Raw genomic sequence first — 18735 nt, 5'->3', positions numbered from 1 at the left:
TAGCTTTGGGTCATCTCCAAATTTGATCAGTATATTCTCTTTTCCTATAGCCAGGTCATTAATAAAGATAATAAATAAAACCAGACCCTAAACAGATACCTATGGAGCCCCATTTGAGACGACCTTCCATTCTGATATTGTTCCGTTAATAGTTACTGTTTGTTTGTGGTTTAATCAGTTACGTATATAGCTCATGGTAGAACTATCAAGTCCACATTTCTTTAGCTTACTTATGAAACTGTCATGTGGGGCTGTCTCAGAAACCTTGCTGAAATTTAGGTGTATTATATCCACTACATTTGTCAACGAAGAAAATCAAAGTAGTTTGACATAATTTGTTCTTGATAAATCTATGCTGGCAGCTAGTGATCACATGTTCATCCTCCATCTATTTGCAAATGGAATATATTCTACATTAGTCTTGTAACTTTCCATGTATCAAGGCCAGGCTGACTAGTCTCTCTCTTTCCACATCTCCTGCTTTTTCTCCTTTTTAAAGATGAGCACTATGCTGGCACCTCTCCTGTTGTTCATGAGTTTGCAAATGTTCTCGCTGGTGGCATCAAGCTTTCTTCAGTTAATTCCTTGAGTACCCTTGGGTGAATAGCATCAGGCCCTGCTTATTTAAATTCATTCAAATTAGTCAGATCATCTCTGGCTTATTTATCCCAATCCACATATCTTCCCCTTTCTTATCTATAACTTAGCCAGTAGGTTGGTCACATGTTATTTTTTGTGAGAGGATGCAATTAGATGGGCATTGAGCAACTCCACCTTATTTTATATTAACAAATCACCTTCATTGAGCAGCAGGCCCATGCCATCCCTGATTTTCTTTTTAGTCTGACACATTTGTAGGACCCCTTCTAGTCACTAACATTTCTTGTCAATTATAACTCAATTACTTGCATTGGCTTGACTTTCCTGATTTTGTTCCTCCATGATCATGTTATTTCAATGCATACATTCTTAGTGACATTCTCCTCCTTCCATTTTCTGTATGTATCCCTTATTGGTTTTTCATAGGACTGTCGATTGTGATTAATCTATATTTTAATCATACTGCAAGTAATAGAATACCAATTTAAATTTACAATAAATATTTTGGATGGTGTTCTCCATTTTCAAATATATTTTAATTTATGCACAGAATACAAAGCATATAGTAATAACTATTTGTAAAAATAATAGAAATTAAAGAAATAGTATTTTTCAGTTAATCTCACACAAATATTGTATTGCAATCCCTTTATCATAAAAGTGCCACTTACAAATGTAGAACTATTTTTTACGTAACTGCACTCAAACACAAAACAGCATAAAATGAGAACCCACAAGTCCACTCAGCCCTACTTCTTGTTTAGCAAGTTGCTAAGACAAGTTCGTTTACATTTATTGGAGATAATGCTGTCTGCTTCTTATTTACAGTGTCACCTGAGTTCTTTCTGAACTGCCTCTGGTTAGAGACAGAACCGTAACTGGCTATTAGAGGATTGTCTCAGAGATAGTGGAACAGAGGGTTAGGAGAAGCAGGCGGGAGCTGATGCTCGCAGGGTGCTCTCCTCCTCACCCCCATATGTAAATTTTTCAGAATGTGTAACAACCTACACTTTAAAATTCCATCAGAGATCATTTTATTTTTCTTACCCACATCCTTTCTCACCACTCCATTGATTTGGAGATCTGTTCAGCACTTTGATGAGGAACATTATTGAGCTTTTTCTACATTTGAGAAACTCCTGAGAGATTGCAGCGTACTGTGTTTGTAGACCTGCAGTTTTTCATAATCTGTAAGAGCATAAATATCTTTGTTACACACATGCCCTTTTTTTGTTTACATTGCTCAGGTAACGCCAACATTTCTCAGACGATTTGGAGCTCAGTTTATTAAGTCAACTGTGTTGTCTGCCAGCACTTCACTCCGTATCTTAGCCCTTGGTGGAGAAGCATTTCCTGCATTGAATGTCTTGAAAAGCTGGAAAGGCAGGGAAAACAAAACACTTGTTTTTAATCTCTATGGCATCACTGAAGTCTCAAGCTGGGCCACATGCTATAGGATTCCTGAAGAGGTTCTTAGTTCTGATGTTCGGTGAGAAATTTCACTGTTTTGTTTGCTGCTTTGGTGCACACAAAATATGTAGTAGTTGGTGATCAGCTCTCTCAACACTACAACTTGTTTGAAGGCAGAATCCACATTCACTTTGCTGGAAGTTGCATATGTGGGAGTATATCTGCTGACGAACATAGGTTTAGAAATAGCAGTGATGCTTGACTTTATTTCAAAATGTTGTGTTCTCACAGCGGTTATTAGCACGATAATTAAATCCAATAATAGATATAGTAACAATGCTTTAGCACATATATAATGTGTTTTCACTCACTTCAAAGTAGGCCCCGTAAAACAGGGAAACATTGTTACCGCCATTCTCCATATCTTACTGTTCAGCAAATAGTTGCTCTGAAATTACTCCATGAATATAACTTCAGAAAATCCTAAAGTGATTTTCTGAAGTTGCTCAGAGTATGTCTGCACTGCAATAGGCGTGAGCCAGAATGCCTATACCCCAGTTACAACAACAGTCTGTACTCCAGACAGCTGGCACCATCCTCATGATTGGAGTACTGTACATTGTGCCCTGAGTGATGAATGGCTCCTTAGGCCAATAGTCATCCAATGTAAATCTGTGCTGGTATGTAGCATTAAGGAAAAGAGTCAGCAGGATACCATTCCTAAGGTCAGAGAACTGCAGCTGGATCCCTAGGCTTCTTCCTCTCTATGGCTACGTCTACAGTGGCATGATTTTCGGAAAAGCGCGTCTAGATTGGCAGGACGCTTTTCCGGAAAAGCACTTTTTGCGGAAAAGCGTCTGTGGCCAATCTAGACGCGCTTTTCCGCAAAAAAGCCCCGATCGCCATTTTCGCGATCTGGGATTTTTTGCGGAAAACATTACTTTGCTGTCTACACTGGCCCTTTTGCGCAAAAGTCTTTCGGAAAAAGACTTTTGCCCGAATGGGAGCAGCATAGTTTTTCCGGAAAAGCACTGATGATTTTACAGTAGATCGTCAGTGCTTTTCCGGAAATTCAAGCGGCCAGTATAGACAGCTGGCAAGATTTTCCGGAAAAGCAGATGATTTTCTGGAAAAACTTGCCAGTCTAGACACAGCCTGTGTGTTTTGCTTATGCTTGGCAGAGCTTTGAATCTAGCCCCAGGCTTTTAAAGGTGTTTGGCAGGAAAGATGGATTTGTGGGTCCTTTGCTACTGTTTTGTAGTACAGGCAGTCCCCGGGTTACGTACAAGATAGGGACTGTAGGTTTGTTCTTAAGTTGAATCTGTATGTAAGTCGGAACTGGTGTCCAGATTCAGCTGCAGCTGAAACTGACCAGCGGCTGACTACAGGAAGCCCGAGACAGAGTTGCTCTGCCCCGGCCTTCCTGGAATCAGCCGCTGATCAGTTTCAACAGCGGCTGAATCTGGACGCCAGTTCCGACTTACATACAGATTCAACTTAAGAACCCCAGGCGTCCCCAAGTCAGCTGCTGCTGAAACTGATCAGCGGCTAATTCCAGGAAGCCCGGGGAAGAGCAACTCTGCCTCGGGCTTCCTATAGTCAGCCGCTGGTCAGTTTCAGCAGCGACTGACTTGGGGGCGCCTGGGGCAGAGCAGCTGGGGTGCTGCCGGGTTGGTCCAGTAGCGCCGAGAGCGGTGCTGTGGGACCAACCGGCAGCGCCCCCGCTGCTCTACCACAGGCGTCCCGAGAAAAGCCTGGTCTGCTGGGGGGGCGGGGGCGGACGCACTAGCTGCGCGCCCGCCCTCCCCCCAACAGACCAGGGAGACGCGGGCGGCGGGACCGAGACGCGCCGCAGTCCCGCCGCCCACGTGCTCTGGGGCGAGAAAAGCCCCGTTCGTAACTATGGATCCAACTTAAGTCGGATCCGCGTAACCCGGGGACTGCCTGTACATATAGAAGACTTGGATTTTTTTTTTTAAACATTTATACTGAAGTTCAGTGTATGCTTCTCAGCATGGGGGTACGCTGATATGCACTAGCTTTGCTTGAGCTGATGCTATAAAAATAGGAGCATAACCTGGGGTAACATGTTTGCAACTGCAGTGCACCCATATCCACAGGCCCATGCAGTTTGTATGGTTGGTTTGCATTTTGAATTTTTTTCTTTATCTGAAGGAAAAGATTTTTACTTTTTTATTTATTTATTTTTATTGTTTAGATTTGATTCCGCTGTACCACTGGGATCACCACTGCTTGGAACAACAGTTGAAGTTAGAGATGCCACTGGTTCTGCAGTTCTAGACGGAGAGGGACAAGTTTTCATAGGTTATCTTATACATTTGTTAAATGATTAATTTAAAAAAATGTTTTAATCTCTGTGCATTTTATTTTTTAAAGTGCCATTGCCTGAATAACAAAACACTAAAATACAGAAATACGGTGTTTTCTCTAGTAATGTACTTTTTAAATTTTATACATCATTTAAACAATTTACTGGGATGGATGCTGATTTTTGTGGTAAAACTCTACCAAAGTTCTTTAAAGGGCTATCAGAATTATGGTTTTATATGTTTAAATAGCCACTACTTGTGTCTTTGGAGTTTAAAACTACTTTCAATAGTATCATATACTCTGTAATAGTGAAAGAATCAATCTGTTCTCCATAGGCCCTCTGTGCCAGCACAGACGATGGAGGTAAACCCTCCTATGAACAGATGGGTGATTGATCCTTCTCAGTTACAAATTGCCCAGGGAATAAAAATTCCATAGAATAATAAAGACTGCATCACAACATTCAGAGAAATAGTTCAAGCTCTGTCATTGCAACTTGAAACAGAGTAGGATATCTAGATTAGCACATAAGACAGGAGATAAGACACTTAAAATAAGACAGGAGATCTACATTACATTCTTCACTTCTCTACCGAGGAAAAAGGACTGTAAACTGTCTAAAATCCTATCTACCACATGGGGCCACAACAGTGGTACCCCTAACTCATCCAGCAATATCGTCAATCTTTCCAACTACACACTCAGCCCGGTAGAAGAGTCTGTTCTATCTTGGAGACTCTCTTGTTGCCCCGTCACCTCCCACTAACATGATTCAGTTCTGCGGTGATCTGGAAGCCTACTTTTGCCGTCTCCGTCTCAAGGAATACTTCCAACACAACACTGAACAGTGCATTGACACACAGATACCTTCCCACCAACAGCACAAGAAGAAGAACTCCACATGGACTCCTCCTGAGGGCCAAAATGACAGTCTGGACCTCTACATAGAATGCTTCCGCTGACATGCACAGGCAGAAATTGTGGAAAAACAGCATCGCTTGCCTGGTAACCTCAGTCGTGCAGAACGCAATGCCATCCACAGCCTCCAGAACAACTCTGACATTATAATCAAAGAGGCTGACAAAGGAGGTGCTGTTGTCGTCATGAACAGGCCTGACTACCTAAGGAGGCTGCCAGACAACTCTCCAATACCAAATTCTACAGGCCTCTTTCCTCAGATCCCACTAAGGAATACACTAAGAAACTGCACCATCTGCTCAGGACACTCCCTACACAAGCACAGGAACAAATCGACACACCCTCAGAGCCCCGACCAGAGTTGTTCTATCTATTACCCAGGATCCACAAACCTTGAAATCCTGGACACCCCATCATCTCGGGCATTGGCACTCTCACTGAATGACTGTCTGGCTATGTGGACTCTCTACTCAGACCCTATGCCACCAGCACTCCCAGTTACCTCCGTGACACTACGGATTTCCTGAGAAAACAATGCATAGGTGATCTTCCAGAAAACACCATCCTAGCCACCATGGATGTAGAGGTTCTCTACACAAACATCCCACATGCAGATGGAGTACAAGCTGTCAGGAACAGTATCCCTGATGATGCCACAGCACAATTGATGGCTGAACTCTGTGAATTTATCCTCACACACAACTGTTTAAGATTTGGTGACCATATATACCTCCAGACCAGTGGCACTGCTATGGGCATCCGCATGGCCCCACAATATGCCAACATTTTTATGGCTGACCTGGAACAACATTTCCTCAGCTCTCGTCCAATTACACCCCTTCTCTAGCTACGCTACATCGATGACATCTTCATCATCTGGACCCATGGGAAGGAGACTCTGGAAGAATTTCATCATGATTTCAACAGCTTCCACCCCACCATCAACCTCAGCATGGACCAGTCTACACGGGAGGTCCATTTCCTAGACACCATGGTGCAAATAAGTGACGGTCACATCAATACCACCCTATACCGAAAGCCTACCGACCGCTATGCTTACCTGCATGCCTCCAGCTTCCATCCCGGACACACCACACGATCCATTGTTTACAGCCAAGCACTGAGGTACAACCACATATGCTCCAACCCTTCAGACAGAGACCTACACCTACAAGATCTTCAACAAGCATTCTGTAAACTACGATACCCATATGAGGAAGCGAGGAGACAGATTGACAGAGCCAGACGTGTACCCAGAAGCCTCCTGCTACGGGACAAGCCCAAGAAAGAAACCAACAGAACACCACTGGCCATCACCTACAGTCCTCAGCTAAAACCTCTCCAACACATCATTAGTGATCTACAACCCATCTGGACAATGATCCCTTGCTTTCACAGGCCTTGGGAGGTAGGCCAGTCCTTGCTCACAGACAACCTGCCAACCTGAAGCATATTCTCACCAGCAGCTACACACCGCACCATAATAATTCTAACTCAGGAACCAGTCCTTGCAACAAACCTTGGTGCCAGCTCTGCCCACATATATACACCAGCAACACCATCACAGGACCTAACCAGATCAGCCATACTTTCACTGGTTCATTCTCCTGCACATCTACTAATGTAATATATGCCATCACGTGCCAACAATGCCCCACTGCTATATAAATCGGCCAAACTGGACAGTCCCTACGTAAAAGAATCAATGGACACAAATCAGATATTAGGAATGGCAACATACAAAAACCTGTAGGGGAACGCTTCAATCTTCCTGGACACACAATTGCACATCTAAAGGTAGCCATCCTGCAGCAAAAAAACTTCAGGATCAGCCTTCAAAGAGAAACTGCTGAGCTAGAGTTTATCTTCAAGTTTGACACAATCAACTCTGGATTAAACAGACTGTGAATGGCTTGCTAACTACAAAAGCAGCTTCTCCTCTCTTGGAATTCACACCTCTAGATCAGCTACTAGAAGTGGGCCTCATCCGCCTTGATTGGATCCACCTCATCATCTCCAGCCTGATTCTGGCCTGCATATTTATACCTGCCTCTGGAAATTTCCACTACATGCATCTGACGAAGTGGGTCTTTGCCCACAAAAGCTTATGTTCCTACACTTCAGTTAGTCTATAAAGTGGCGCAGGACTCCTCGCTGCTTTTGTAGATTAGCAGATGCCACCTTCATGGGGACCTATTGGCCTACTTTGAAAAATCAGATCAGCAGGCAAGAAATTACCAGTATTTTACACAAAAAACAGGTTAGTTTTAATGACTTGTTTTCTGCTTCCATTTGGCTCAATATAAACAGAAGGTTTTTTTTTAAATTATATGAGGTCAGAGTATGACATGCCGTTGGATGGACAGATTGTCTAGCTGGTAGATCAATATGTATATCTTGGACAAGCATTGCATATGGACAATGAGTTGGGCCCGAGTTGAGCAGGAGGAGGAGGTCGGGCTAGATTGCCTTTGGGAGTCTGCATAGTTTTTGTTGATCCCAAACTTTCCACCACTGCGAAAGCCCATCTCTTTAACATCTGTATCTTTCTGGTAGTACTCTATGCTCTATGGCTGGAACACTTACAAAAGAATTAAAGCTGCAAATCACCCAAAGAGCAATGGAAAAACACATGGTAGATGTAAGTAGGCAACAGCATGTTACTATCAGTGATCTGCCTGCAAGAAGTGGTGTCAACTATATCATCCAAGTTATGTACAATCAGAAAAGACTGACACACAACAGATGGACAGCATGTATACTTCATTGGCAGGGCTCGCCAAGTGGCGGCGAGCCCCACTCGCCAGCTGCGCAGTTCTGCACGCTGCATGGCCATGCCGGCTTGTAATCTACTCACCATGGGTGAGTAGATTACATTAATTGTTGAGCCCTGTTCATTGGTATCCATGATACATAAAGAGGGGAAGAGGAAGGTCTCCAGCACTTTGGGTTGATTCTTTATGGAGGATTCATGGAAGGACGTGGACAAGTTGTGATCCTCATCAGTGAAATCATGAATCTTCCAAATATTCTAAGTCTGAGGTTATAGGATACCCTCACACTGATACTTTAGCTTTCAGAAGTTTAGTTCCAATCATTAGTGCCTTTCTGTATGTCAAACTTTACAGTTCTTTGTCAGGTTATTTTGATACTTTTACTCTGAAATAGGAGGTAGGTCATTCATAATTTTGTAATTATAAGCTGCAATAATACTGTATTCTTTTGCACAGGTGGTAAAGAACGAATCTGCTTCCTTGATGATGAAGTAGCTGTTCCTTTGAACACACTGAGAGAAACCGGGGACTTTGTGAGAGTGAAAGATGGAGAGATATTTTTCTTAGGAAGAAAGGACAGTCAGATCAAACGTCATGGCAAACGACTTAACATTGATTGTGTACAGGAGGTAATACAATCTGTACTGCTCAGAACTTACGCAGTGTGGATTATTATAAACAAAAAGCTACAGTGATTTGTTTAATCAGCAAAAAATCATAAGTATTAATTTTGTTGAATCAAACTTAAGGTGTAGATTTGTCCAGAGGGCTCAGCATCCTAATAGCTCCCATTGTTCTCAAGAATGTTACCAGATTCTGAGTTCTTTTGAAAAATCTTGCCTTTGTTGTTTGTAGTTTTTGTTTTATTCAACTACATTACAAAACTGTATAGAGAATTTTACACTTGAAAAATACAGCTTGAACCTCTCAAATCTCGCAACATCTGGGGCCTGGCAGGGCTATGGATGTTGCTGGACCAAAGAGCCTGAAGAAGGTGAGATGAAAGGGCAGAGGATCCCTGAGTACGGAACCCCCAACATCGGCTAGGACAGGCAGCATTTGGGGAGCCCCCACCCTGGACGGGAAACGTTCGGCAGCAGCCGGGGAATTCCCGCCCCTGCTGGGGAACCCCCAGCGTTGAGGGGGGCCATGTGACTGGGAAACCTCTGGCTGCAGTGGGGCTGCCTGTGGCAGGTTAGACCCGGTTAGGAATCCCAGCAAATCCCCGGTGGCAGCCGGCCAGGGTGACCAGGCAGCCTCTGCTAGAGAACTCCCCCCAGGCTGAAGCGGGCTGGTGGAGGCAGGTGATGGCTGGAATCTTCTGCAGCAGCAAGGCCAGCCCTAGCAGTGGGGAGGGATGGCGGGACACCCCAGCTAGGGAAAGCCCGGCGGCAGCACCAGGTGGCCCCAGTCAGGAACCCCAGGGAGCACCTGGCGGCAGCGGGGCCGGCAGCAGCCAAGTACTGTATTTTAGCGAATATAACTCATGGGTTATATTTGTTTTTACAAACCCCATGCGCGCGCGCGCGCACACACACACACACACACACACACACCCCGCGGGGTATATTCGGGTGCAGGGTATATAGGGTTTTTTTACTCACCAGCGGTTTTTACTCACCGGAGGCTGTTGGTTCCTGCGGCTGCACAGAAATGGGGAGGGGGGGGAGCGGTGAGCGCTTCCCTGCCCGTAAGATGGTGGTTCCTGCATATACACAGGAATGGGGAGTGAGCGCTCCCCCACCCGGAGGCTGGTGGTTCCTGCGGCTGTGCAGGAATGGGGGGGTGAGCGCTCCCCTGCCCGGAGGCTGGTGGTTCCTGCTCCCCCGCCCCTTCCTGTGGCTGCGGAGGAACCAGGGGGATAAGCGCTCTCCCGCCTGGAGGCTGGCGGCTGCACAGGAACCGGGGCAGTGAGTGGCTGGCAAAGGGCATGGGGCATAGGAGTGGGGGGGGGCATAGGAGTGGGGCGGAGGTTCAAGGGTCTTAGGCACTAGGGAGTTAGGAACTGAGTTGGGCTAGGTGGACCAGTAACATATTTGAACATTCATTATTTGCATAATGAATATGCAAATATGCAAATAAAATGTTTGTCAGTCCACAGCATAAAAAAAGTTGGGAGCCACTGGTTTAGAGCACTAGAGTGGGCATCAGGACTCCTATGGTACATCTACACTGCAGCGCTATTTTGGGATACTTCTGGTGTCCTGAAACAGCTATTCTGTGTCTTTTGAACAAGCCTGTTATTTTGAAATATCTTTCAAAATAATGGGCACGCTAGTCTGACATCCCTCTAAATCTTGTTCCGTGAGGATTAAGGGACATTTCAAAATAGCAGTTTATTTCAAAATTTAAAAAATAAGCCATTTTAAAATACACTCGAAATAAGTTACGCAATTTGCGTAGCTCAAATTGCGTAGCTTATTTCGAGCTAAGAGTGTAGTGTAGACATACCCTTAAATTCTGTTCCTAGTTTAAACAGCTGGGCAAGTCATGCAATCCCTATTTATCTCAGTTTACCCATTTGTAAGGCACAATATGTCCTTATCTCAGCCAAGCACTATGAGAATTAATATTTCTAAAGCACTGAGACCATTGGACAAGACATTATATAAGTAACAAATGTTGATTACAGCTATATTTATAATGAATCAAATATCAGTAGAGGGAGAAACAAATTAACAGATGTTGACAAAGGAGAAGAATGGATATGAACCTTGGGAAAAGGTGGAGAATTATATCCAAGCTGTCTTGTTAACAGGCACATCTCAGTTGCAATCAGTAGTACAGGAGTCCCCTGATTTCTGATCATTTCCCCCCCCACACACACTTATAACCATTTTTGTAAGTGTGGACGGGGCTAAAACCCCCCACTTACGTCCTTGGTCCGCACTTACAACAGCGCACGGTGCCTATTGTAAATGAGAGTTCGAGTTACGATGCCCCCAACTTGCAACGCTTTCCCTGGAACCAATCGCGTCGCAAATCGGGGGCCTCCTGTATTACTTCAGGACTGTGTTTGGCTAGTAAAGTCAATGAGGCAGAAAGATGAGTTCTTAATTAATACTAATATTTCTTAATGATCCCGGTTCTTCCCACTGTGACCCAGTGGAAATAATTCTGGAAACAGATACTTCTGTAGAATGAGGATTGTAACTGTGCACTGAATGCACAAATAGCTCCTTACTGTCCTGTAGGATATAGCCTTTATGTCTAAATTAACGGTGTATCTCTGGGGTCAAGAAGATTGTGATTGAATGAAGGTATGCTTAAGTTGCTCTTGTTTTTCATAAGGTATGTGTCTATAGAAAATGTTTTAAAATTTGTTTAGACTTGATCCAGTAAGATGAGGCATAGAAAATACCTTACTACAAAATGTTAAAAAAAAAAAGTAGCTTCCTGATGGGCTTTCAGTGGAATGATTGGACCAAGTTACAAGTGTAACTTGTACACATGTAAATTAAGGTAAGAATTTTGGCCCATTGAGTCCAGTTTCTTACTTATTCCAGTAGGAAACATTTCTGTCTGATCCTGAAGGCTGATCCTCCAGGATGTTCCAAATCGTGCCCTCAGTTCACATCATCACATAAAAGCAGCTAGTGTTAGGTCTCTGACTATAACACATAAAATGATGTTTATATTCAAGAATGACATTTTATCTTTAGTTTAACGGCAAACCTTTAGGTTTAGCTAAATCAGTATACTGAATAGCATATGTAAGATCACTTACTGTTAAATGGGCTAAACTTTAACTTTGAAGTTTCTTAAGGGGATTTGAATGACTCAATGGATGGATAAAATCCAACCCAGTAGAATAGCAGAAGTTGTTCAGATTTTATTGGCATTTATATGCCATCATTTTATCAATCCTGTTTTTAGAGGAGAGATGTTACCCTCACAAAACTGGGATTACTGGTATATTAGCTTTTGTCGATAGTCTTGGCAGAAATGCCCACAATAGAATGAATATGGAGAGTGAATTGTGTTCCCACTCCTATATGTGCTTCTTCCAGGTCATACCTGAGGCAGAGTGGTATGGGTCATTGAGAAGTTTGCCCTGTCTGCTACCTGTGCTGTGGTTACATTGTGGAATTAAACACATTTATTCTTAAGGGCTGTCATTCTGACACTTTTCATGAGAGCTAAATACTTATTTGAATTAAAAAAAAAAATCTAGGGAGAAGAATAGAGGACATGACATGTTTGTTGCTTCACAAATTCAGTAGCTGCCAGTATCAAAATATAAATTTCACAACAGTTCTTTATTTATCAGAGTTGTGGGTTTTTTCCCCTGCACTTCAGCACAAAGGCTATGTTCTTGTATTGCAGGCTGCTGAAGGTCTTTGTAATGTGGAATCCTGTGCAGTGACATGGTATCAACAGGAAAAGTTAATCCTGTTTGTTGTACCTAAAGACAGTTCAGCAGGAGATACTCTTAAGGAACTCGAGAAACATCTCCCAACCCACGCAATCCCTGATGAACTTGTGTTGATTGAAACTTTGCCTTTTACATCACATGGTAAATGAAATAAGTTTGATAAATGCTCTTTAGTGCAGATACTACTCCATGCCTTTCTGTTCTGTTTAGAGACTAAATTTGTGTTTTTTTTTTCTGAGACTTGACCCCAAAGTAATAGTAGCTGGTTCATGCACTCATTAACTCTTACTTTTTTTGCAATGTGCTCTCACGTGACCCATGGTACAGGGCGTCCGTGCTATAAGTCTCCCCAATATACATCCATTCTGCACTAAAGTCGTTGACGCTTGTAGGTACTGATGCTTTATAAGTCCTTCCATTCCTCCCTCCCCCCAAAAAAGCCCAATTTGTGCGAATGGAAGTCAGTTGTGGGGAAAAAAATTCCCACTTTAAGTTGTTTCGCTATAAGTCCAAGTTTTTTGGAACATATCTTGGACTTGTAGTGAGGATGGCCTGTATTATGACAACACCATAAGCTGTCGTTGTGTTCTGCAGCAAATCTGTCTGCACTTATTTGTTCTCCATTGTGTTCTTGTGTTGTGTTTGTTTGATACCCTTAGACTCTCTGGAATCAAATAGTAATTAACAGCATTTTAATATTGAAAATGCACACATGTATTTTCTTAGCTTGACCTTGCTTCCATTGAAGTCAGATGCTTTCAATTGGGACAGCATGAGGCACTGTGTGTGGATAGTATCATATGATACATTTTTCAAAACCTGCTCCCTTTTATGTGGGTGCAATTGATTGCTGGTGTTAAAAAAAGGGTGCCATTTTGTCCACAAATAAAGAAGTCTGGAGTGAGCTCCAGATGAACATGTGGGCCATAACTAGAATTTGAAAATACAAACTCTAAAATGCAATGAAAATAATCTTGTGCTTTTTATTTTATATGAAGGCAAAATTGATATTTCTGAGCTGAGCAAGATTTACAGTAACCATCTAAACTCCAAAAGGCATGACAGTAAGCTGAGCGGAGCAGAGGAATTGTGGGAAAAATTGCAGTTTTTATGGAAGGTAGTATTTTAAGCTGCTTTTTATCATTGCCAGTTGATCATTATACATGTAGCCCAGGGAAATGGGACATGAATGAAATCTTGGTGGACACATCATAGGCCAAGGGTCTGCTGTGCTAGAAAATGGGGCTTCCTATAGCAGCACCTACTTTTAACAAGAAGTGCAGCAACAGGATGCTCACAGTGTGTTGCTTTTTTTTAGGCTGCACCCAGAATCCTGTGACATTGTTGGAAAGGGTTAGGCTTTTGTTCAGTACCAGCTAGAAAGATTGCATTATTTTAACAAAAAAAGGCTACAATGATTAGCCTCATGTCTCTTTAATACAATTACATTATAAAAAGAGCTTCAGGAACTGCAAATAAAATTGTTTGTCAAAGGCAACAGTAATAGATCTGATCAGCAGAAACTCCTTTAAAGTTTGTTTAAAAATACATCTCAGGGTAAAATGCTCTTAGGTGCATTTTTTTAGATAGTTCTTTGCAATCTGTTTTAATTCTTTAACTTTGGAGTGAACTGCAGAATCATAGTCAAGCATAAGATTTGGTTAGTACTGCTGAAGTGGACACTTTGCTCCACAGCTTGATCAGCCAGCATTTCAAAGAGCACCGAAAAGAGCAACTACAATCCTGCAAGGTGCTGAGCACTTTCAGTGCTTGTTAATTTCAGTGGTAGTCTGAGGCACCTGACAAGCTCAGGCCCTGGTGACACTGTTTTAGTGGCATGGGGACACTGTTTTAGTGTTCACCTTATAAACTCTGTTCTGTGCTTCTTTAGTCTCTCCTGAGTCTTCCAGATGATTCACACAGCATTTCCAAAGAGTCGCTGTTTCTGTACAGTGGTGGAGACTCCTTGAAGTCACTGCGGTTTTATGATGAGATTGAGAATATGGCAGGCAAGGCCATTCCTGGGCTCCTGGAAGTTATTCTCAACAGCTCCATTTCTGAGGTTTACCAACATGTTCTTAAAGCTGTATTCCCAAGTGAGGACCAAATAATGAATCCTAATATTGTGAAAAGAAAACTGAATGAGAGCAGTGGAGGGGAATTCCACAAAGAACACATGAAGCCAAAGTCTAGAAGGTACTTTAATACTGTTACAGGATTGATTGCATTTACTGCACTAAACCGAGGAAATCGGATGTTGTCGATTACTTTTCCCGAGTCTCTTATAAACTCATCTAATGTGGGACAGGCAGGTACAGAGTTAGGACAGCAAGCATCTTATTCATCTACTGTAACTTCAAATATAATGAAATATGAAGTAAAAGAGAATAAATCAGGAAAGAGCAAAAACAGTCAAGAAATTACAAGCAAGACAAATGAAACAGGTACTCACTTTGTAAAACAAACTCCTTCTGAAGAGAGACTCTTAAAAATGCCTGAGAGGCTGATATTGCATGTAAGATGGAAGTCAAATATGGGCAAATGTATAGATGCCTCACCATTAGTTGTAATACCAGCCACAGATGATTTATCTCCAACTGTGTACATTGGGTCTCATTCACACACAATGCAAGCAATTGATTTATACTCGGGAAAAATCAAGTGGGAGAGAATTCTTGGAGATCGTATTGAATCCTCTGCATGTATATCTAAGTGTGGAAACTTCATTATTGTTGGTAGGTATTTTAATTGGTTTTCCTTTTTTTCTCCCATCTTAAATTGTAACTAAATTACATAGCAACTTATTCAGTATCAAGTAATATGTATCTGCCATCTCTGCTTCCAGTAACCCATGTTCTGTATCTGTCTACAGTTAAACTGCGGGAAATGGAAACAAAAAGGGAAAGCAATCTCAATGAGGTGACAGAGCCCTTTAAAGGAGTTGGGTTCCACTCTGCCTGTGACAAGTATAGTTTATCTCCTCAGGTGGGGACGATGAGTAATAATGAGTGAAGTCATGTAACAGATGGGTCAGGTGGCTGACTCTAGCCTAAGGTAGATAAGCAGGAGGCCTAGAAAGAGAAAGTGTTTGATTGCGGATTCCTGAGGCAAAAAGAAGGCTTCTGCAGGGCTCTGAGTCAGCAGAAGGGAAGGAGGCCTGTCTCCTGATCTCTTCCAATCTAGAAAGGAATAATTTTGACAAAAAGAGCAACCATTTGAGCAACCATTGAATAAGGACAGGAATAAGCATAGCTCCAAGGAGGAGAACTGATGAGATGGAAGATTTTGGGTTCATCTGAAGTGGGTTCATCTGAACAAATGGGTTGTGCCCGTAAAAGCTCATGGTACCATCTACACTTTTTGTTAGTCTCTAAGGTACAGCAGGACTAATCATTGTTTAAGTTTTTTCTATTACACATGAACACAGCTACCCCTCTTAAACTTTTGGAGACCTAGAAAGACACACCTTCTAGTGGGAGCACCTATTCTCAGCTGGGGACTCAGTAGAAAAACCTGTTTGCGTTTGAAATTCCTTTCTCTTTAAAATTAAAGCAAGGATAGACATTCAGGGAGTAGAGGCTGGGTATATCTTGAAACTGGGGGTGAAAACTGTTTAGGTTTGAGTTTTATTTTGAATGCATGGACTTTTTAAAGGTTCCTGAACAATCATAAGCAGGTATTCAGGAGGCAGTACCCTCACAACTGTAAGGAATAACAGAAAGGCCGCTTACTTAAAGTATTGCAATAAGGTTGGAGTTAGGGATGTTGTCATGTAGATAATTACACAATTAGCCAATAAGCCTAGGCTTATCAGTTAATCTTAACGACTACATTTTTCTCCGCCCTTGCTGCCTCTGTATCAGGAAGAACTAGTTTAAAAGCCAGCTTCCCACAAGCACCAGATCTGCCTCCCCTCTGATAAGAGAGGCAGTGCTAAGGGTAATGGGGACAGGCGGGAGCCAGCTCCCCGCATGTATAGGCTGCCACAGACTTGCCTCCCCTCCCCTTTGCTGCCTTCTAAGGTGTGGGGAGATCAGGCAGGAGCTAGAAGAGGCAGTAGCACAAGGGAGGGCGATCAGGAGGCTGCCTCAAAGCAGCCTCTGTCCGTGGGGGGTCTGAGCTCCCCATAGACAGACAGACAGATGCAGAGCAGCCTCTCTCTATGGGGAGCTCAGACCCCCTGCGGTCAGGGGCTACTTCACAGCAGCCAGTCTGCTCAGGGAGCTCGTTTTTAAACTGCCTCCCCTCACGGACTGGCTCCTGCCTGGCACCCTGTTCTGCTGCTCTGATACAGAAGCAGCAGCACAGGATGGTAGGGGGCTCCCTGGGAATGAGGCCTGTCATGAATAGGCTAAAGAGAGTCTGACATACCTGAAGAGTGAGGAAAGGTTAAGCAACTCTGGAAATGCACCTGAGGGAGGGGGCTTTGTGCATTCAGCCAATCAAATGCAGATATGAATTTCAAACTAAGAGAGCTTTCCCCCCACGCCTCCTCTCCTTTTGTTTGAAATCAGAGCAGTTTTTTCTCCAGGTAACAAGGGAGTCGGGCTCTCCCGGAAATGAACTCCTTAAAATCTGTAAGTAGGGAAAAGTTTAGATAGTCCATCAGGTTTTATTGTTTTCCTTGTTTGGGGATTTGGAACTCATGGCTGAGCTGGTTAATTGTTTTTCTCTTTTGTAACTAAGGATTACAACCTAGGGATTTCCCCTGAATCTATTTCACTTCACGGCTTTTAAGACCCAGTCATTTACTATGCTTGTGACAGTAGTCTTGTTTTGATAATTAAGTGTTTTCCTTTTTGTTTTGGTTGATTTTTGTGTCCTTAATTTAGGGTATGTCTAGACTACATGCCTCTGTCGCCAGAGGCATGTAGATTAGGCTACCAGACATAGTAAAATGAAGCGGCGATTTAAATAATCGCCGCTTCATTTAAATTTACATGGTTGCCGCGCTGAGCCGACAAACAGCTGATCAGCTGTTTGTCGGCTAAGCGCGATAGTCTGGACATGCGGGTGGCGACATCAAAGGTATTTGTCGACCACCCAGGTAAACCTCATCCCAGGAGGCTTACCTGGGTGGTCGACAAATACCTTTGATGTCGCCACCCGCGTGTCCAGACTATCGCGCTTAGCCGACAAACAGCTGATCAGCTGTTAGTCGGCTCAGTGCGGCATCCATGTAAATTTAAATGAAGCGGCGATTATTTAAATCGCCGCTTCATTTTACTATGTCTGGTAGCCTAATCTACATGCCTCTGGCGACAGAGGCATGTAGTCTAGACGTACCCTTAGTTATGTAGGCTTATCTGGGAAGAACAGAGCCCGATTGTTCTCTGCGGATTCTCTCTGTTTGTTTTCCCAACTCCAAGCAAAATGGAGGTTGGGACAGAAGATAGAGCTTTGCCATAGGGAGGGCATCCCAAAGTGATCTCTTCCCTGGAAAAGGGTTTATATATAATTTCACTTGAGTGGTGGCAATGAATTCTTTTTTTTTTAGATCTTAGAGAAACTGAGACTGGACAAGTTTGTCTCTGGGAGTTAGAGGCAGGTTCTTACCGAGTTTATTCTGCTGATTGACCTCCATATATACAGTCTAAGTGCTAGGTTGGGGAATTGAGCCATGACAGGGCCAGAGTGCACAGGCTTCTGGCCCTGCCTCTGGGGACTATTGAATAGTCATGTAACCACTAAAATTTCATGTAGTTACACAACTCTTTGGTTATACAATTGCTAACATCCCTAGTTGGAGTATTATGCACCAGTAGATTTATTCTCCTTTTCTTAACTGCACAGTACTAGTACATTGATAATCAATAGTTACAAGTTCCCTTTGAAGAATTTAGTTAGAACATGCTCATTGAACTGCTTAAAGCATGGGATAAGATTTTCAAATGTCTTTAAACTTTAAAACTTAAAAGGTAGAATTTAGTGTATACCTCAATAGTTAAATCTGATGCAAAATCATTTTTTAAAGCTTTTTTGAGGGGAGGAGATTTTGAGTAAAGGTCATTTGTACAAGATATTAGTACTTTCCACTCCATTGGTGTGAATTTTAAAGCAGTTTGTTGCTGGCATGTCAAAGTGGCCACGATTGCCTCGTATATGATTAGTATGTAGATCGCCTATATCTGACTTACCCATGGAAAATAAGGAGGGTTTATTGTCATCTGCTCAGGTGAAAATAGAGTAATTAAATATCTTTAATTATCTTTCTTCTGGTTACATGTCTACAGTGCTCAACAGTACAAAACTTGGATATCTTGCCTTTTGGCTTGACACAAAGCAAGAGTGACCAAAGTTTTGGCTGATGTTTTGATTGTTGTTGAG

At 42.8% G+C, this 18735-nt stretch overlaps 1 protein-coding gene across 3 annotated transcripts in view; it reads left to right on the top strand.

Moving 5' to 3' along the window:
* The window catches only part of AASDH (aminoadipate-semialdehyde dehydrogenase), a 93014-nt gene that overhangs the window by 20802 nt on the left and 53477 nt on the right, over window positions 1–18735 (top strand). For all 3 annotated transcript variants that reach the window (XM_089777870.1, XM_089777871.1, XM_089777868.1), the window contains exons 7-12: window positions 1848–2089; window positions 4229–4335; window positions 8490–8662; window positions 12360–12549; window positions 13407–13525; window positions 14300–15143. In XM_089777870.1, the coding sequence (XP_089633996.1) occupies window positions 1848–2089; window positions 4229–4335; window positions 8490–8662; window positions 12360–12549; window positions 13407–13525; window positions 14300–15143 (1675 nt within the window). The remainder of the gene's footprint in view (window positions 1–1847; window positions 2090–4228; window positions 4336–8489; window positions 8663–12359; window positions 12550–13406; window positions 13526–14299; window positions 15144–18735) is intronic.

This window comes from Pelodiscus sinensis, chromosome 4 (genome assembly GCF_052426305.1).
Source record: "Pelodiscus sinensis isolate ZL-2025 chromosome 4, ASM5242630v1, whole genome shotgun sequence".
Taxonomy (NCBI): Eukaryota; Metazoa; Chordata; order Testudines; family Trionychidae; genus Pelodiscus; species Pelodiscus sinensis.
Note: the sequence above shows the minus strand (reverse complement) of the source record. Positions and strands in the feature narration are given on the sequence as shown.